We start from the raw sequence: 21,971 nt of genomic DNA, 5'->3' as shown, positions 1-21,971 counted from the left end.
TACTTGATCACAGAAGGTATAACACCTTTCAGTTAGATACGGCAAGGTGGCACAATGGAAGGAGAAAGAAAATGTCAAATGAGCAGTGATTCAGAAAAGTGTTTTTAAAATACTGAAAGAAACAGAGATGTGCTCTTTTTTTGTGTCTTTTGGCAAAGGATGGGCCAATGCCTGCTTTCCATAATTAGGCACAGGGTGATATGGAAATGGAATTTCTGAAGACAGCAAGCTACAGGGATTCAAGCTAGAGGAATAAAAAGCGAATGAAAACAGACCTAAGAATGAGACATGGCAAATATGACTCAGATGGTCCCTTTCAACCCTTCAGGAAAGCCCTTATCTATTAACAATTCCCAAAAGTCAGATCACAAAAGATGAAATATTGCCAATTCTTAGACCTTCTTTTACAAACTTGTATTTGCCACGACATAGGCTTTCTGTGTAACCTGCAGCATCACACGTACCCAATCTAGTAGGGTAAATTAGAATTGGAGGATTAACATCTTGTCAGTCAAGAAGAGAACAATTTACTCAAACTCTTCTCCAAGGAATTTTAGCTGCATAGTTTCCTTAACAATATAATGCTGGTATCTCTGATGGCATCAATGATTTAAAAGAAATTCCTCATTCTTCTTTTCTTTCCCAGGGGAGGACTGTGTTGTCAGTGCAGAGATTTGAACAGATTCCTTTGTTTCTCTCTCCTTCCAGCCCGCAGTGGGTTTGTATCTCATTACACAGGACTTTATATAACGTGTCACTCGCTGGGCCAAACCAATAATTCGGCCACCCCAGTGAAATGATTTCTGTGTAACGCTGAAGTTGGTATGCTTGTGACAGTGCCCCTGTCCTGAGATGGCTCACTGAGATGAGCACACACACATGGGTCAGCTCTGAGGCTCCCACTGAAGCTCCCAGTGGCTGGTTGAGCATGCAAGAGCAGAGTACAATGCTGTGTGCTTCTTCTGCAATGCACTCCATTTCCATTATCTTCTGGGGCAAGCCGGGAGTCAGGCTGCAGTGGGAGCCTTTCTCAGGACAGAAAAAATCAATGTGGTGTTGAGCCTTCCAACCAGACAATCTATCATATGGAAAACAAAATTATTTTCTCTGCAGTGCTGTTGTGTTTTAGGTGCTCTCGGAAGATGAGGTATTTTTTTATTTGGGGCACATTTGTGTATGTGTCCCCAATATATTTTACTGGTGGCATGAGGTGTGACAGCAGTATAGTACTTTATGTCTGCAGGACAAGAACTTCCATTAAACGAACTAATTCAGAAATAGTCACTATAATTCATATTGCAGCAGGGAAAACAGCAACTTGCTCTGTCCTGGATATATTTTCTAGAGAGCGAACTGCATTAAGTAGGTATCCAGAAGGATGCAAATCACTGCTGTCTGGAACATATAAGCATGCACATTCTTTAGACTCTCTTTCTCTCCTTTGTGCCCTGTGAACTTGGGGGAGAAGCTGTACACATATCTCTTCATTTTGTCATGCAATTAGATTTCTTCAGTCTTAAGACCTGTTATTTAAAAAACAAACAAACAAAAAACATCTTCCAACTGCAGCATCTGCACTTTCAAAATATTTATTTTCTTTAATACTTAGGATTTGAGATTAATGTTGCACGTTAGTTGCAACAAATTCTACTGTTGTATTATATCATGCATATACAATTAAGTTCAGAGTGTTCCAGCAGTTTCAAAGAGCTACCTTGACCCTAGCAAGGTATAGCTAAGCCAGAGGATAGGGTTTTTTTGGGTTGTTTTTTTTTTAGTCTATCCTACCTGTCAGAAAAGAAAACCTTGTATGATTTATATAACCTAGAACTTTTATGAGCTTCACAAGGGGCAGATTGTGTAGCATACAGCATTTCAAATAAATTTGAAGCAGAAATTGAATATCCCTCAGTGCATCAGAAGCATGAAACATTGTAAAGGGCATCCTAATTTCAGCCCCTTACATTCAGAAGTTAACTGAATTAAAGGCAGTGAAATCATGCTTTTACAAATTGGTTTAATTGAGATATGAATGGTTTATTTTCCTCAGTGAACTATTTCTAAGGCATTAAATGGCTTTTCTGGTGCAGCATTGGGTATAGTAGACATTAAAAAATGAATGAAACACACTAGCATCAAGGTTAAGTATGTATAAAGACAATTTTGATTTTCCTGTTTTACAGATCTGATGGGCATTAATAGAGGAGAGGTTTAATTTTTTTTAAATTGCAGTTTATACAATAGGGAGAGAATAATAAATATGTCCTTTGCAAAAGAACAAATGGTGCTAAAAATATAACTGTAGTTGGGTACAGGGCTCAATCTTGAAAGCATACTCCCATTTTCAGAGCTTGGTAATTGCCTCATAGCAATTTTTAACCAAAGGATTCTTTAGCATCTCACTTTAGGGTCCCAGTCCTGGAGCTTCTCTCGTGTAAATTCAAGTGAGTTTCTGTCTGAACTAAACTGCAAACTCGGTTATGGCTGCACTATCAGTTCCAGAAAGCTGTGGTGGATATGGTACACATGAAGGATTTGGGCAGAGAGGTTTCAGACTCCATTTCAGCATTTCTTCTCCCCTTTTATTAAGTTCTCTGGTGCTCATTGGTATCCTGTGTGTAAAAATCATCCTCTAAGAGCCAAATTAGAATCAGAAAGGAGCAGCACTGCAGAGGGCGGTGTGGCAGTGACTTTGGGGAGCCTGCAAATCACAGTCACAGGTCTCATTTTCAATCCCAAAGTTAGTGAATATTCCTCATCCAAGTGGTGAACAGTGAATATTGTTAATTTTTCATTAGTCAGCCTGAGGTAATCAGCTCAGTATTGCATACAACTGATGGTTCTCAGTGAAGGGCACTCACTGACTGGAACTTCCGCCAACTATTGGGGTTCTCTACTGGCTCTAAAAACCTTATGGCAATGCAGACAGTGTCCTGGAGAAATCGAATTCCAAGAAGACTCTTGTGGGGGGGTCTCATCTTTCAGGTTTCTCCACATGAAGCATCACATGAGGCTGTGACAAAGGAGTTCATGGAAATGGCTTTGTGGGCACAAAAGGCTAAAGCATTAAGAACTGGGGAGGATTTTAGCACCTTTTGCAGCACTTTGAAACAAGCTCTGGAACAAGTGTCAGAGTCTGTACCTGGGGTCTGTGGTTTTATGGAAGAAAACAAATTGGTGTGTGTGTAATGAGAACCCTGGAGAGGCACAATCTTAAGTGATTTATACTGTCAAAAAGAAAACTATGCAGTGACTTGATTACAGTCTAAGTGCTTTCAGGAGGAAAAAAAACAGTAGATGCTTACAGTTCTCTTTAGCTGTTCCTAGAAAGCTGTAACCATGAGCTAAGAAATTCATGGAAGAAATGAGCACAGAAATTCAACAGTGATCGTTGGTATTCATTTCTGAGAGATTTACCTCATGGTGTGTCATCACAGCAGGAGAAGGTGGTTCTCTGGAAATCCTGATTGAGCTGGTTATAAATTAACCAAAGAATAGTTTCATGTCTGAATACGTGCTTTAGTCATATCCTTTGATGTGCAGTTGACATTAGTCTTATGTCTTAGGAGTGTATTATCAATACACTCCTAAGAATAATGCTATGGCACCACTGTGTTCATCATGCTGATATAGCAATAACTTTCCAGGAATTAAAGTCAGAGCAGGAAAAAATAAAGTTTCCAGGTATCATTTCTATGCCCAGAAACATACTGTGCTAATCAAAAGCCATGTGATGCCTTAAATACATCAGTCCTATTGCATCAAACTGAGACTGTACTTACAAAAGAGCAGAAAGAGAATACTGGAAATATTACTTAAACCCCAATAAAACATTTATCTTCCTCTTTCTCAGCTTTGTATATTTATACATCTAAAAATCCTGATAAATTCCTGAAATGAATGATTTTTAGTTAACTGCTTGCTTATCCATTCCATCTGATAGCTCACAGTTTGTTGCATGTAATTTTTGCAGTAGCTGACTTTAGTTAAAGAGCATTCCATGGAGTAAGCCTGCATGCAGCTTTTCCAGCTGAGCTGGAGAGATGAGCCGTGCTGCAGGAGGGTGTCAAAAATAATCTGCTGCCTGTACACTTCCCTTATCTGTCATAGCTCTGTGGATGCACGCACCATGGGTGTTCTGTGCAGAAAGCAAAATGGGATATTACTCCAGTCCTTGTCAGAGTCCTGTTTTAGCCTTGTACTTTACTGGTGGTAACAACCCACCCTGGCAGTTAGACATATTTTAGTGTTAATTGAATATACTTCAGCCTCATACTTTCTAAGTTTTAGTGTTCTGCTTTAGAAGCAGTGGCAAAGCCGTGAACATAGGAATAAAAGCAAGGACAGGAGGCAGCTTGCTTTTCCCATGGAATCTACTGAGTCCATGCCAGTACTTTCAAGGGTGATGATGAACTGTAGATTGATGGACTGATGTAGTCCTTCCTGCTCAGAGGCCTGAATATCTTGAATTATGCTTATTAAACTGGAATGTATTAATATTTTATTAGTAAGTCATCTGCTCATTTTAGCTGTTAGTGTATTATCTGCTTTGAATTAGATGCTTATTTAATACTTCACTTTACTCAGTACCATCATTTAGAAATAAAAATAATTTAAATAGCATAATACATTATATTTAATAATGCATTAGTGCTTCATGTTAGAGAAGCTACAAGAGTTCATAAAGCTGGAAAGATGATAATAGCCTTATTTAATTTCAACATGGTGGGTTTTAGCATGTTTTTAAAAGGTCAAGTGGTTCCCTGAGAAAAAGTAGATGTGTAAATTGTGCTAGCAGAGCTATTTTCTTTCTAAAGTTGATCTTTTTCCCATTTAACATTTCATAAGTGTTTCAAAGTAGAAGTCAGGTCTACACTATGGGTATTACATCAGCAAATGGATTTTTGTAAAACAAAATGAAAAATTAAACTTATTGACAACTGAATAGTGATAATCTATTTCCTCGCAAATTCATATATGCTTAAATAGTTCAATACTGATTGTTTCTTCATTTTGGTGTTTCAGCTCAGATTTGCTCTGAAAATAAAGACAATAAATTTAGACCTACATGAAAGATAGCTGCCAGCTTTGCACTGTCCATCCAAAATGTGGCCTTCTTACCTTTTAAAACAGAGCAGCTCCTCATATGAAAATGTGTCGTGGGCAAGAGCTTAAAGCACAGGGATGTCTTGGTTTAGCTGATGCAGGTCTGGCTGCTAGGACTGGCTTTGGAGTCACTGGCTTTCTCTTCTGGAGGCCCAAGGCTTCCTTAACACCATCTGTCATCTGGAAACATCCCAGGAGAGATCTATTCAAGGATGTCTTCAGGCCATGACTCGGGAAGGCACCAAAGAATTGCTTCCATGCTTGATGCCCAGTGTGTCTTCATGAACTTTTGAAGAATGGGGTGCACTGAAATGGACTTTCCATGGATGTGGTTTGTGCCAACACTGGCATCCCTTCTCCTGCCTATTCCCCACACAGGGTCTTTACCCTGCAATGGGTCTTTGTCCCATTTTTAAACAGAGAGTATGAGAAATCACGAAGCAGAGATATCAGGAGAGTGATAAATGTGTTATGGTAACCAGACTTTCCTTTCCTTGAGAACCTCCTAAACCATACATGAAGGAAAATATAGAAGAGTTTTGAACATAGAAATTTGGAGTACCTGAGCACTGAACTTTTTGATTATCTTCAAAATTGCCATCTCAAAACAAAATTAAATGTTTCACAATAATTCTTAGTATTCTAGGCTGTACTACACCAAAAAAAAACCCCAAACATATATATATAAAACATAATCACAAGGGGAAAAACCTTAGCTAACTGCAAATGTGTTGCAGACTATTAGAAAATGAGCTGCATTTTATAAAAAGTTAAAATATGCAACATATCTTAGGTTACAGGGGAATTATTAGTGATTTTTAAAAAAGATATTATATAAAGGAAAGCAGATTATTTCAATTTTTATCAGATAAGATTAAACCTCTTCTGGGAATCTACTCACAGCCATTATGCTTTTCCATGGTGGTCGTCTCATAATTCTGCAGTTCTAAAGTACTCTTCTGCTTTTATCTCAGTGAGCATCTGTTTCTATTATTTACAGTTTCTGTTTCTGTGTCTTGCCAAAAGCATTATATGTGCAAGTTTAAACCTTTCCATTTGAAATAGATTATTCTTTTATAGTAGAATGTCTGCAAGGTTTAAATACACAAATTGAAATGCCACTTTTAGACAGAACTGAAAGTTTCGAGCTTGCTTTGGCCAAGGGCTACGGGTTTTTTTCTTTTTTTTCTTTTTGCTCGCACTGCTGACACAGAACAGATTTTTATCTCTTAAATGCCATTTTCTGTCTATATGGGCACATTTGGTTTTTTCTGCTTGGCAAAATCTGGTCCAAATAATGACATCTGTTTTCTTCCTGTTGGCTTGTGTGTAATTATGCTTGTCCCAAGGAGAACAAGCTGATACAGCCTGGGCAGGTGCTGCAAGTGTGACAAAGCACCTGTATGTCCCAGGACTTTGGGACATAGGGGTTAACTCCAGCATCTTCATGTTTTGTGAAAGAACATGAAATCAACATCTTTAAAATTTATGCTGCAGTGAGGTTAGTTTGTGTGCTGTTGATGAAGGCTGATGCTGAGTGCTTTGGATTTCATACAATGTTTATGAATCTGGTCATGGAATGAGCATGACTTTATCTGTACCCTGCACTGCCCCTGAACAGTCTGCTGAAGCAGTCCAATTGCAGCAGATTTAAAGATCACAACTGAAGGCAAATACTCTATTTTCTCTTATCAACCACATAACCAAGAGCAGGATTTAACTCCAGAAGATTTTTTCCAATTGTTTCAGATAACTTTTCATGTTGCAAATTGCTCACAAATAACTTATGGGAAAAATAGATTTTTCCAAAGCCTTTCACTGACTACAATAAAATGCAAGGATATGAGCAATGACCTTTTGGCAGTTTGTCCTTATTCTGATCTCAGAATTTATGTGGTGATTAAACTTAATTAGGAGACTTACCACACAGTTAATAAGTCCTTTCTTATTGATGGTTTCTACCTGAATACTGGATATTCATGGAGTTACAGCCCAGTGGGAATTTAAAATGAGAGCTGAGCACAGTGGTTCCCATTTGCCATTGTTCATTTATGTAATGTATTGTTTCTGTCAAGAGACATTCTATATAGTACTTCTTTTCTAGCATGAAATTAAGATCATCCAGATTGCTACCTGGAAAAAAGTCAGTAGAACACCCTCAGCAGCTGCTATCTCAGACCTAGATAATTTTCAATGCAATGGGCTTGAAACAGTCTCCATTCCTCGGTTGTTGAAAATCTATGGAATAAGAAACTGCTTACAGTCAACTTTTGGTTAAATTCGTATAGAAAAGGTAACCTTAAATGCTGTGACATTATGATTTAGAAACAGTTCAAAGTCCTTTTACCTTGGAGAACTACAAAATGTCACTCTTGGGGTAATGTGAGACATGGCACCATACTTGCAACAATTCATTCCTCTTCAATGATTTCTATCTATTGTTCTGCCTATTTTAACAGCAGCCCTATAATATTGGCTCCTTTAATACTACACAGGCAGTACAAAGGATCTTTGTAAAACTCCAGATAACAAAATATGACCTTTAATTTATCAGACAAGTCTTATGTTTTCTTATCTGCTTCTTAATGCTTTTCATCTTCTCTTGCCTGTTTTAGATATAATACTTCTCAAAAGAAGCCATCTTACACTGCAGAAACTGAGACATTGCATTATAGTGAGGAAGTGAGAGTCAGGAAGAGCACACTCTTCATTTAATTAGTAATTAATCCAGTGAAAAATAACCAAAAACGGGGCAGAAGGTAGTTGATTTGAAGTGAAGGTTCTTCTCCCCCTGAGAGGTTAATGACAGTTCACACTTTAATCCTGTAGAAAGTTGTAAAACTATTATTTGCTTTGTTTAATATGCAAGCATGAAATAAGGAGCTTACAGGTGAATATAAGATGTTTTGGTACAGTCTGTAAGAAAAATGGACATTTTTTTAATAGATGTGGTAGTTGTATTCTTAAAGACAAACCTAAGTTTTGCTTTGTTTTTAGGAGTGCTATAAGCCCCAAAGTGAGCGATTTTACTCTTTTATGAAGACTAGTCATTCTGTGGCAAATAGTAGCTTTGGATGCTAAATATTCATTATAAGGAATTTGGGAGTTCCTGTAGGGTGTAAAGGGTCATATTATATTATGGTCATTTAGTATGAACTTGCCACTTCAAAATTTAGAGGAGTGGTACTTCATGGTGGTTTCGCTCTTTATAGGTTAAATTTTCTTGAGAAGGTAAGGCATTGAAGAGCTGCACTCTTACTTATTTGCTACAGGTTCTTTCTCTAACATAAGAGTTTCTTTTCACTTTTATCTTCTCACTGAGCTGATAGTAAGGTTTGTTCAAAATATTCACATTCAGCAACTCTTCCCTCCAAGCACTGGAGGTGGCCCAAATCAGCCTTCTGGGTAACTTCTCATACAGCATCTTCAAGTCTGACCATTGCATCCTCCTGTGTCTCTCCCCACACATTGCTACAAGGAGAGCTGACATCTTTCAGCAGCAGAAAAGGACATACACCTTCACCTGATCCATCCAGAGCTCACTCCTGGATCCGACACTGGCTAGACAAGTCTGTAAGCACTCAGAAAAAAAAAGCTCAGAGCAGTGCGCCCACTAACACAGTGACTTCCTGAGGTGAACTTGGACCTCTTCTCTACCCCATGAAGTCTCAAGAATGTGTGCATAATAATGGAAATAGATGGTATGAAAGAACTTTATGGGCCATTACTGAGATTGGGATTTCACTGCGATTTCATTTCCTGGCCATGTGAGACCGTTTGTGGACTGTTTGCTCCCATATCCCACCCTGAGGTGCTGTGGCTTCCTCTCATTCCACGCAATTGACATTTCAGTCAGATTTCATCTCTAACTGCATCTGGAGGAATGATGTGGGTCTCTGCCTTCGTCTTGCAGATGTCAGGGGAGACATGATTCAGAAAGAGCCGTGTCAAGATCATGATGAGCAAAACTAGGAAGAGAGGATTGTTTAGAAATGGAGATAGACCTTGGTTTTATCACTTTGTTATTTATTTCCCTAACAGATCACTGGGACTAACAATGTGAATTTGTATTCTGTTAAAGGATTTGTTTCAAAGAAAATACTCTCTAGCCTAGGTTGCTCTTCATAGACTCAAGATTTTCAAACTTCTTACTTATTCCCTTTCAAGGATGCTGCTATTTCACATCAATAACTGACACCTTTATTTCAGAGCACAAAATAGAATTACACTCCAGCCCTGACAATATAATAAATCAGGAGGGATAAAATACATATTAGTGGAGTTCACATAGTTGGTTTGTCCCAGCTGACCTATAGATATAAAGGTATGATTAAAGTTTTTTTGGACTGCTTCTTCTCAGTTGTGACACAAGATTTAACTCTGACTCAAAGATTTGACCTTTGCTGCTCTTCTCTGCTTACCTTGATTCTTTGGAATTATTGTTATTCCCTTGAAGCCTTTCTGCCAGTATGGAATTAACACTCTGTTGTGACAAAATATTGTGTATTTGGCAGAAGAATGAAGCCATCTAGAATTCAATCAGGTTAGACAATGTCATGGTGCACATCCTGAGTGAATCATTTCCACCCAGCTTTTTTTAATCAAAGAAATCTTGGCCATATAACCTGGAAGAGTAATGCTGGATGGTCACATAGCTGTCTACAATTAAAGTTTAGGCACATCAGGGTTTTTTTTATGACTTACGACTGAAAGGGTGCCTGCCAGAGCACTTAATCTTTCAGATGGGTAACAGAATAAAATCTCAAAGCCGCAGGTTTATTTAGAGCATGAAAAAATTTATTAACCTTCTTGGAAGTGTTTTTACTGAAGTTCCTTGTGGTTCACCATATGGGGAAAAACAAACATAAATAAAGGAAGGTAGAAAAAACATGAACTGAATACTCCTGAGGAAAAGAGTCTGTGGTATTTATGATTTCCCTACTGGGGATGAGATTATAAGATGAGGGAAATGCATAGAGTTTTACTGGGTCTATCCAGATTCATTGTAGCTGAGTGTGTGACCCAAACCAGATGTTGGGAAGAAGCAGGTATTGAAACTATATGTGTTTTTCATTATACAGTAAATAGGGCTTTTGTTGCTTTTAATAGATTTTATGTTATTTTCAGTTCTATGTATATTTTTTTTTTCATTTATTTATTATGTGTCTACTGGCTTCATCATTACTAAATCCATGTGTTCTCCTTGAAACTAAATCCAGATAAGTTCCACACCATTTCCCTCTAACCTTTCCATTTGTATTATATACTAGAAGAATTTAAGCTAACGTAATAGTGCCAAATTGAGACGTATTTCACAGTGCACTTTTCCTCTGATGAGGAATGGGCTAATGTAATCAGCAATTATTTTTTGTGTGACCTTTACAAATCAAATGGTTATTTTCTTGCTTTTCATATGAATTTTGCTCCCAGTGGTGCAGGACTGCTGCAGCTAGTATGAAACACAATTTATTGACAGAATCACATTATAATAGTCTCAAAAACCATACATATTGTATGTTTTAATGAAATAATTCAAATGTATAAGCTGGCCAAGATTAAATTTATGCTGTTAGTTCACAGAGGAGTTTCCAGGATCACCATAGAGATATTCTGGAGCAGCTGCAGAGTAGTGAGAGTAGACCTTGCCTTGGATAGATCCCGTGTTACTCATGGAATTACAGCAGAGACTTGCAATAGAACTGAGGATCTCATCTGGTGGCTGCAGGGGGTTCTCTTACCACATGTTCCTGATCTGCACCTACTGGGTGAATAAACAACACAGTTTAATGCCTTCCCAAAACAGGCAGTTGTGAACACTTAGCCATAACTTCCTGGTTCTTTTGGGAACTAGAGAGTGTTTGCTCATGAAAGGCATCCAGTGAGTAACCCTGCGTGAAGCTGATGAGTGAATGATGATCTCCATCCATGAGACTTATTTCTATTATGTTAATGTATTCCTTATGCCCACAGACCTCTTCTGAACAACTTAGCCTTTCTTATAAATGACACAGAAGAATTTCACCCACTCCCCCCTTTTTTTTTTAAATATAGATAAGAAGAAAAAAAAAAAGGGTACACAACACTAACTAAAACTCATGATTCATTTACTGTAAGTTAAGGAAACCTTTTAGAAATAGGATGTTCTCTCACTTATTCAGTGACTCAAGTGATAAAGCCTGAATAAAAACTGTCAAAACATCTTATTGAAAAGATAAATGTGTTAAAAGTAACTGACTATCAGAAAATATAAATTGTTACCTCACTGGTTTAGTGATACATATATACACACGTATTTTGATTGAAGATACAAATTCAGAACAGAAACATGTAAGAACACAGAAGAACATAGCTTTTTTTCCTTTTTTTTTTTTTTTCCTGTGTTGGTCACATGACATTTCTTATGCGTTTTTTCCTGGTATTTCTCAAATTTTCATTCAGTCATAGGAAGCTTGCTGCAAGAAAAGGAGGGCCGGATGAATGAAAATTTTAAAGATCATACCAGGAAAAAGAAAATTAAAACTTTCTGTATTATCACATCATCAGAGTGGTTGTGCTGTGATGTGTTTCATTCTAAATTTTCAATATCTTGGAGAAGGACAAAAGGGAAAGTTTCTGTAAAACATTTTATGTTCAATTTCAGTCCTGTTTTATGGAAAATATATCTAAAAGCTGAGAACAGAGAGAAATGTACATACAAACAAAATGTGTATATTTTATATATATGCATATACTTCCATGTACTATTTTAATATGACATGCGTTTAGATGTTCACATAATATATTTACTCAGAGAAATTGTGGAACCACCTTCTGTGGTTGTCCAAAGTTGTGGATGCCCCATCCTTGGAAAGGCTCAAGATCAGGTCAAATGGGCTTGAGCAACCTGACCTGGCAAAAGGTGTCTTTACTCTTAGCAGTGGGGAGGGAAGAGATGATCTTCAAACGTCCTTTGCAATGATGCCAACCCAAACCATTTTTTGATTAGATATTGGAAAGGGAAGGAACAGGAAAAGGCCATCTCCTCCAAAGCAAATAGGTCACCTTCTGGCATGGTGAATGATGTCCATGCTAAACCAAGTGAGGGATGCATGAAACATGGAAAATAGCAGTTCTCAGCACTGTAGAATAAATATCTGCATAAAACCACCATGGTTTTATTTGCAATTCTGGTGAGCTATTGTACTGACTCTTCCCTGCAAGACTGTTATGGCTTGTAATTTTGTGACAAACTTGAACACTGATCTCCTGAATTTGGATAATATTTTATTTGACAGTTAGCAGTAGGGTCCTTCTAGCTCAAGAACATATGTTTCTGATCTAAGTGGGTTTACTTCAGCATGTGCTTACATTTCCACTGCAGGTACTACCGGAGTTGGTTTCTTGGTTGGTTTGGTGGGTTTTGAACTCAAAGAAAATATCCATGTTTGAGCCAGTAAGATTGACTTTGTATTTGGACATGATTTACAAATGACTGCTTTTCACCCATCTTGCTCTTCTTATCTCTCAGATTCTTTATTAATATGAACCTATACAGTGAAAGGAAAAGATGATATTGTTGTTCTAAAACTCTACTGCCCCCAAAAGCCTATACATTGAAGGAAATATTTAGGTTTGCCATTCTCCTAAGTAGCTTTCTAAGTGGTATTCTGAGGGATCAAAATTACATCACTCAAACACAAAAAACTATAATTGCAAATAAATATTTAAAGTGTTTCACTAATTATTCCTCATCTGCTACTTTTCTGACTGTACCAGCCTTATTTTATCTCACTGTTTTAGTTAAAGAAGTCAGAGATCTCTGCACTGACTGAGAATAGATACAGTTGGCAAATATGACAAGCTTGTCCTTTGCATTGCTGGGTTCTGGTTAGTTCTTAACTTATGAAACCCCACCACAGATGGCCTCTTGCTAAATTTTAAAGCACTTGCAAGTTTCAGAACCAGGCTACCTTTCAGCAAGTCACTTTTGTCAAAGCCTTGGTGTTCCTTCAAGACATTGTCAAGGAGTCTTAAGAAAATGTACAAACTGTGAATGCCCTGGTCTGTTCTGTACCATGTATCTGAATCTCTGAATTTTATTTAAATGAAGCAAAGAAATGTGTATTTTTTCTGCTTAGGAATAAGTTACAGCAGGACTATTATTAGACAGAAGAAGTAAGTGTGCCTTAGATGGTGATTAAGAGTTGTGTTCTTCTTCTTTAAATGACTAACCTGGAGTGAGAGGTTGGATGTCTTTTGAAAACTTAAACCTGTTTCACCTGAACATGTTTAACTAGTTAATAAGAAACATCAAAAAAGACAAAACCCTGAGGTCAACTATCATTTTTTTGTAAAGCCATTCGATGATGTTTAAATTTGTTTTTTGGGTCTGTCTATAACATAAGTTTAATAACCTAGCTCAAATGCAGATTTCTAATTTTCAATTAACATAGGAATAATTTTGTTTGCTAAAATAAAATAAATGAATGAATGAAAAGTCTGAACCATGAAATGTTCTAGGTAGCACTTTTTAAAATTCCAAATTTCAAAAAATCATGTGGCAACTGTATAGCTCAAGCTTTAAGTATTAACTTTTAACCTTTGACCTTACAGATTTTAACCAATGAAATGTCTCTTTAAACTTTAAAGGAAACAATGATAACGAGCGCCTGGCGATTGCTAGACAGCGAATTCCATATCGACTTGGTCGAGTAGTTGATGAATGGCTACTCGACAAAGGTAAAAAACATTGATTAAAACTTCAAATAAAAAAATAATTTGAACATAACCAAGTAGTGCTTCATTGTAACACTAATAAACATAAAAAATAAATTTCAGTAAAACTAAATTAAAACAAATTTTAAAAAGTAAAATATAGAGTAATATTTGCATACCTTGTATAATAATTTCTATACATTTCTAGAAGTACCAGCTGTTTAATAATCTTACCCTGTTAACTTAAGGTTAAAGGGACTGTTAAATATAATCCACTAACTCAATCTATGAAGGTACTCATAGCAAACATTAACCAAAAATTATAAATCATTCATAGATTATATTACATGTTCCAGCATCTAAATTATTAACTAAAAATATCTGTAGTTATGATATCTTCATTATGGTCCTGAAAAAAAATTTGTTTAAACTGTAGGTGTCTTAAATAGTGGGCAATATGAATTGCCAATCAAAATGAAGTCCCTTTAACGTTTGCAACCTTCTAAGGGGATTTTGGAACAAACACTAATTAAAACAGAACTTAAAGTTGTGTGCATGCTTTTTGTGAGCAGAAACCAAATAGTCACTAAAGTGACTATTCTATTTACTAAGAGTGGTACTGTTGCTGAGGATTTCTCTGTTTAATGGAAATGTGCCATGATTTCTCCATCGGTATGTGTATCATTTCTGAAGCCGCTTTTACATCTAAAATCTTTTATTTTAATTGATAGCCTTGCTGAAAGCCAATCAGACATCTATTTTTGAATCTGCCTCTGAGAGACTTAGTGTGAACCATGTGTTTCTTTTCAGTGTGTATGTTGAAGGGAAATAAAACATTTAACTACAAAAAGGAAATATTTAATTAAAAATGTAAATATTCACTTACATAGAGATGCAACAAATTACTGCATAAATTCTTTAAAACTCACTTGACCTAGTGACTTGATGGCATGTATATAAACTTTGTGTGTATATACATATTTGTATATGTCTATACATACATAAACTCATTTGTAAATAAAGCTATAGGCTCTATGCTGCATTCTGTGGAAAAATACCAAACAACTTTTAAATGCTGGCAGACTTGAAGAAAAAGTTATCTTAAGGAATTAGAGAACCTAGCATTCTTGAGACACACCAAAAGGTTGACAGTGCTTTCAGGTACAAGGGAGAGGGGTATATCTTGTAGTGCCAAACACATTTGCAAATATATTTGATTGGCCTTTTAGCAAAAAACATATAAATCTCAAAATGTCGTAAATTAAGAAAAATGCAAACGCTCTCAAAATTTATGCATTTCATGGACACCTCATTAAAAAGCAATGAATTATGAGTCAAATCCTTTTCTTATAGTTTATTGCTCTCATTTTTCACCCCATGACAATCTGTTATCACTCGTGTAGAGTACAGCGTTCACAGTCAACATTTTTGCATGTATATAATATTATCTTCACAGGGCGTCAGCTCACAATCTTCAATAGCCAAGCAACAATAAAAATTGGAGGCAAGGAACGTGGCCACCCTTTCCAAGGCCAGCTCTCTGGTCTTTACTACAATGGCTTGAAAGTTCTGAATATGGCAGCAGAAAATGATGGCAACATCATGATAGAAGGAAATGTGAGACTTGTTGGTGAAGTGCCTTCCTCTATGACAACCGAGTCCACAGCCACTGCGATGCAGTCGGAGATGTCCACGTCAGTCATGGAAACCACCACAACCTTGGCCACCAGCACCGCCAGAAGAGGAAAGGCTCCGACCAAAGAACCCATTGGTCAGGTTAGTCGGCTTCCTTGCCTTTTTCAAATATCCTCCCACCTCTGAGCGTGGCTTTCTTTGTCGTATTCCCTCTGCAGATGAAATTGTTTCCCTTAAAGAAATGCATGAGTTCCTGTTGAAAATTCTATACCGTACACATCTCACAGATGTGATGTTCACCAGCATTTTGAGGGAAAGTAAGGGCTTTGCTTTTCTTCTAAATTAGGTAAACTTACCAGTTCAGACTGTTCTGGTGCTGAGTTACATTGCTCTCTCATCCATCTTCATAGTGGTGCATATTTTTAAGAACCCTTTCTTCCTTTGATGGCTTACATCGATTACATTCAGTGTAGGAATGCAGGATGTCTGGAATTAGAGATAATGAAATGAAGTGGTGACTTTATCCATGAGATAGAGAAAAGAGACCCAGTTTTAAGAGAGAACAGGAAGGAGGTGTGAAGACAAAAAGTTGCAAGAGGCTGGAAAAGAGAGAATTAGCACTTTCTCTAGTCCTGTGATTGATCATCTTCTCTGACAGTATTCCTCATAAGAGGCAATGGCAGCAGAGGGAATTAAGAGAACTCTGCACCATAGGAGACTCAGGCTCCAAGTCACGGGCTGTTGTTTACTGTTTGTTGAGGTTATTTGCATCTCATGAATTTGGTAATATATTTAGTAGCTTTCAGGTTTTGTCAGGATCTCTGTATAATATGTGGGGGAATTTAATTCTTGGGAAAGGAAGGAAGAAAAGAATGTGAGTGAATTAAACTTCATCTTGTGTATATCCTTGAGTAGCAGAAATTAGACATTGTGCTTTAAAGACCTAAAACTTATTTTATATTTATCCTTTCTTTTAAAAACCAAAACAAAACAAAACAAGCAAAAAAAAATCCCAAAACAAGCCCCAGACAAAACCAACACACAAAAAACCCCTCAACCAAACCAAGAAAAAAAAAGTACCCTGCTAAAAGCTTTTCTTCTTTCTTTATTTTATTAAGAAATAAAACATATTTATTATATTCTTTTGGTTCACATGCTTGTGTGTCCACTGTGTCACCAAGCCATGACAGCTACACTGCTGAGATCCAGAAGTAGGACAAGGAACACAGAAAGCATCATGAGGGAGAGAAAGGGTGTGCTCAATAAGGTTCATTTTCTCAAGAGTGAAGCACATGCAGGTTAGACAGAGGCTGAGGTCAGGTTGCCTGTTTTCTGTGTAAAACCTCAAGTCACACAGTGAATTGGGGCATCAAATTTGACACTTCAGCTTTTCTGTCTGTAGTATCTTTGTATGCTTTGTACTATGGATCAAAAACTACGATAAAGTAAACATAAAAATTATTTTAAAAACCTGAAGCAGTACATTTGAGTTAAAAATGAACCTTAAAAAAAAGCATTTTGACTTGCAGGTTGCAGGAGGTTTTAAATAATTATTGTTGTGAGTTACAGAGTTTTAATAAATATATTTTCTTTCTTCTTAATTCTGTTTTAAATAGTATCTTGCACTCTATTATCCAACTAGTCTGACCTCAGTATTTGCAGCAACCAAATCTAAGACTTCACCAAATTTACCGAAGGGAAAATATGTCTCTAAAATGGAGAACACTCTCATGGTGTGAAATAATTTGAGCTAAATTAATGTTACTAAATTAAAATTAAACAAAGTTAAGCTGTTCCAGTTCCCAGCATACTGTTGGCCTCTGCCACTCTTTCATGTTACTCCCAGCCACAATTTTGTAAGAAAAATGTCACAGGGACCATTCTCAGTTGTCACCTTGCATGATCTGTAGGCAGCAGGAATTTACTGGTATAATTGCTTTGCCAGTTGGCCTCAGTTTCTGGGAGTATTCCCCAGTATAATTTGCACACTATTTGCATATTTAGCCACTAAGACTTTTATTTTTGAGGTTTTCCAGTGGGATATTTTTGGAAGAAAATTTTCTTAAGCTAACAACTGTGATGAGGTATAAATTTTTCTGAAGAGGGGAAACAAAACAATTAGGGCAAAATGATTTTCCAAAGCTTTTATGTTTCCAGGCTGTGGTGCCTGAAATAAGATGTGGTTCTTATTGACTCTATCAGAACACCTTCTCAGTTTTTTAGAGAAGCTCACTGCCACTGGGGCTGAGTGGCCTCCAGGCAGTTGTGCCATTTCCTCACCCCTTTTGGGCAGAAGTGGCTGTGCCAAAATGCCATGAGCTCTTTGATACCCCACCCTGAGGAGCTTCCAGCAGGCTCCAGGACTGCCCAGAGCTGCAGAGCATGGCTGCAAACTATGTCCTGAGGGTGAAGGTTTTGATCAGCCTCTGCCACCTGTTAGCCTGGCTGGAGCAAGGACTTCATGCGTCTGATGGGAAACTCCAGATTTAGGAGCCTGAAAGCAACATTTGTGAGTAAAGCATTCCATGGTAATATCACAGCAGCACTTGGGACATCCTGAGTGTATAAATGAGCCTTTCTTGACTTCATCTGAATGTCCTGCCTGGTAGAATCTCCTTGTCATTTCATACACTTATTTAGTCAGGGACTGCACTGGAGCACATTTTGCCATCAGTTTTGGGAGATTGATAACATCCCAAAGTCAGAGCTGAAATTTGTCTGCAGGATGCTATACACTCAAGCAACAAAGACCTAGGAAGCAGCTGAATCACCTTAGGGACATAATTTCTTCTCTTCATTCATACCTGGGTCTTATTCTCCCTGGATATAATAATTTCTGAGCTTGTGACCCATAGGACTCCCATGGGTCTGTCCTGCAGGGTGCTGAGTAATCACTTTCCACGTTAATGTCACTGGAGATGAAGGCACTCACCATCGCATGAAAAAAATCCACCTTTGATTTCTTAATTCTCTTTCATTTTTGTCCTTTACATTTTTTTCTGATTTTTGCTTATATATAACCTCTGCAATGGTGTCAACTACACTGGCATACGGTAATGCACAAGAAGAAAAGTTACCTCTCCAGCATTAATTAGGTTACTGAGGAAAATATGCAGCTGAACAGCAATTGCTAATGAAAAAAACCTTACATTACTGCAAACCAGTGCATGGCTAAAATAGAATAGAAGCAAATGATCTAATCAGTCAGAGATTGTTTGCTCCATTTGCAGAGGTATTGAATTCAATTAAAGATTGCAATACTTAAAGAAGATCATTTAAATCTCTATTTATAGGAAAAATTCTTTTAAAAACCTACAATGTTTAATTGACGGAGTCTCTGCTCCCTCACAGATATTAACAAAAGCAATATATGATGAAAGATCCACATGGGACTCCCAGAAAGTATGCTGAATACTGTTGTGCATGATTTTAGATGAAGGAGGTCTTAGTGCTTCTGAGACAGAAATGCTTTTTGCTGAAGACTCTAAATGAAGGTTTTCCCATCTTGGAAATATTTTAACAATGGATGTTTTGGTGATGACAGACATCTTAATTATTGCACTGTGAAATGTAAATTTTTCAAAGGGGAGAAAGGTACTCAAAGCTTATTGAATGTCAGTAGTAGGTGAATGCCTGATTTTTCCTAGTGCCTTACATCCTCCCTTCTACTCCCCCTTTGATTATAATGGCATTCAAGCTGTCAGCCTCCATGCAAGGCACTGGGTAAACACAGAGGAAGTGAGAGTCCCTGCCTCCAGTATCTCATAGAATAAACAAAAGGTATCAGGTAAGGAGGAGGGAAAAAAAGAGGAATTCAGGAGGCGGGAGGAAGAGGGAAATGAAGCAAGCATTGTGTTGTTTCAGTGTTAACAAGTGTGCAGATCTGCAGCCATTGCAAGAGACGCTTTACTGCCCTGTGTTTTTTTTTTTATCCAGGCTTTTCAGACAGCTGTAGGGTGACCACACAGCTACAGCAGATTCTGCATCAGGCAACTTGGCTCCCTGGTCAAGCAGCTGGTGCAGAATTGGCACCAGCTGGGTGGTCAGTGAGATGTTTTCTCTGCTTCACACTTTGCCATTGACACCTGGGGGAATCCCTAGCTATTGGCAGGGGAGCTGAGGACAGAAGGAGAGGTTCTTTGCTCCCCCTACACTGCATGGGAGGAGGCCCAACATTTTGCATACCTTTATGAGCATGGAAAGAAAAACCCCAGCTTAATTTTTGCAAGAACAGGACTTGTGTTGCATGCAAATATGTGTTGCTAACCTTTAGGGAACCTTGAGTATGCACTCGGACTCAGAAATCATTAATTTCTTCTAAGAATATCACCTTTTTATGAAACTATTCAGCAAAATGATACAATTAAGTTCTTCCTTATTTTTGCCTTTAATTTTTAACACTTTAAAAAATCTAATTTGCAAGTTTTTCTGTTCAGTCATGAAGGTGATAAAAATCTTTTAAAACTGAAAATAAAGATTCTCGTGTTGTAGAACTCCAAGAGCTGAAATGTTAAACTAAACACTGAGTACTGCAAGGCTTGCAATAAAAATTGCAAGAGTTGGCAGAAGCCTGAAAGGCTTCAAAAGGACTTAGAGAATGGGTTTTGCGTGAATTAGGAAAGCCCAATCAGGCCTTTAGTATCTCTTTGGCATGGCTTTGTGAATCTGTATTAACTGGAAATCACAAATGAAGTGATAGTAAATCAAGAATAATATGCTCATTTCTCATCCCTTTCTAAGCATTTGATTATGACAGCCTATCCACAGACCAGCCTCTACTCTCATGTACTGAAAACCATTTCTGAAAATTGTGTGCAAAACAGCTTTTTTAAATTTTCCATAACATATTCTGGCAGTCCTCCTTGTTCTCATCAGGATGGGTTCTTATCAATAACACTAAGCCACTTAACCAAGCAATTGCTCTACACTGTGAGATGATTACATGTTTGGGAACAATAGGCACTGATTTTTGGTAGGCAGAACTAAACCAATGAACTGAAATTTGGTCAGTTGCCTTGGAGGGCATACATCAGGTGAAGGGTATGTTTCTTTACATATATTGAAGCAGCAGATTTAAATAGCATTCATTGTAGCAGGGACAATGACAGGCTTGGCTCAGAGACTTCACCTGCCAAATAAAAACAAGCACTGGAGAAAACAGGGGAATTATCCATGGAAAGAGTTCAATTTTTTGAAGAATGGTAGTTGAACACATGACCAATACACAGGGTAGCCAATGTGAGCATGTTTTATGGAGATACACAGATCATTAAATGAATGAAGATAACATTGATAGGAGGTTGAGTTTTTTCCACCCATTTTGGTTTAAAAGTATGTACTGTGTGGTTTTCAAAGTCCTGTTTCTATGCACAAGCGTGTTCTTTTCATGTATCTGCTCTTTCCCTTCTTTCTTTCTCTGGATGGTCACACAGGTAGACAGAAATTTAACTAGGTGCATGAAAACCATGTATTTTCCTTGTGTTTTTTTGTTTGTTTGTTTAAAATATCATGTTAAGATTTTTAAGATGTTTCTAGTGATTTTTGATCATTTGATTAATTGTTTTAAAACATAATTGTCAACATCACTGACACTCAAGGTGTCTAATGAATTGAAAAGAGGACACTGAGCATTAAACTTCTCTATCTTTGTTTTAATATTTGCTACTTGATCACATTAGATTTTCCCATTCTACTGCAAAATATTTGCATATTGAATATTGGCTTTTCAAGTGGAGTACTGGAGTTGTGTAAATAGGGTGGTTTTAGAAAATTCGGTACAATTGCCTCTTGAACTGGCTCATTGTTTTGCTGTCTTCAAGTATTACTTATATGATCTCATGGCTGTCTGTCTGTTCATCTCAATAAATATTGCATTCCTCGACCAATTCAGTCAAATCTGGTTCAGCATAAAGATCTCAGGGATATTAAGCTCCCAGAGAAGCTAAATTGTGTCAGTTCTGGCACCCCTCCTGGTCTCCTGTTGCACATTGCAGAGCCAGGTCTTCCCCTGCTTTGTGTTTAAAAATCAAAGATAAAAAAGAAGTACAAAGGATGTATGTGCTTAGGATGAGTCTCTCAGAAGTTCCTCAGACTCATTAGTGTTTCTATATTCCATCAATGTTTTTGAAAATCTTACCCTATGACACTTTAATATATAAATACTCTAACAGTATCTTTAATTGTGCCAAGCTCAGAGGATAAGATTTGCTGTTTATTGTTGTTGGCATTTTTTGGAGAGTAATGGTTCATAGAGGTTCTTTGGAGCACAGTGGAACAGCAAAGGCAAATCCTAACCAGTTGCATGGAAAACTACAGGCACAGAAACAGCTGAACATGGTCAGCAATGCTATTTCATTCCTACTGCACAAAAGACTTCTGGTGAGTCTTTGGCTCTGTTGTGGATGTACTTCACGAGACACCATCCAGATGGGATGGGTTTCCAGCCCCCTCCAAAGGAAGCGACACCATGGAATTTCTGTTCAGCCAGTGGGATACATCTAAAACCTTAAGCAGGGCTTTGAAACTACCCCCTATGG

The 21,971-nt window shown here is 37.5% G+C and overlaps 1 protein-coding gene across 35 annotated transcripts in view; it reads left to right on the top strand.

The window, feature by feature from the left end:
- NRXN1 (neurexin 1) overlaps nucleotides 1–21,971 on the top strand; it is a 668,819-nt gene that overhangs the window by 559,623 nt on the left and 87,225 nt on the right. For 24 of the 35 annotated variants that reach the window (XM_064415203.1, XM_064415193.1, XM_064415188.1 and 21 more), the window contains 2 exons: nucleotides 13,735–13,824; nucleotides 15,257–15,576. In XM_064415203.1, the coding sequence (XP_064271273.1) occupies nucleotides 13,735–13,824; nucleotides 15,257–15,576 (410 nt within the window). The remainder of the gene's footprint in view (nucleotides 1–13,734; nucleotides 13,825–15,256; nucleotides 15,577–21,971) is intronic. The other 11 variants (XM_064415211.1, XM_064415210.1, XM_064415207.1 and 8 more) reach the window with 1 other exon arrangement.

This window comes from Passer domesticus, chromosome 3 (genome assembly GCF_036417665.1).
Source record: "Passer domesticus isolate bPasDom1 chromosome 3, bPasDom1.hap1, whole genome shotgun sequence".
In the NCBI taxonomy this organism is placed as follows: Eukaryota; Metazoa; Chordata; class Aves; order Passeriformes; family Passeridae; genus Passer; species Passer domesticus.
This window is presented reverse-complemented; position numbering and strand designations above follow the sequence as displayed.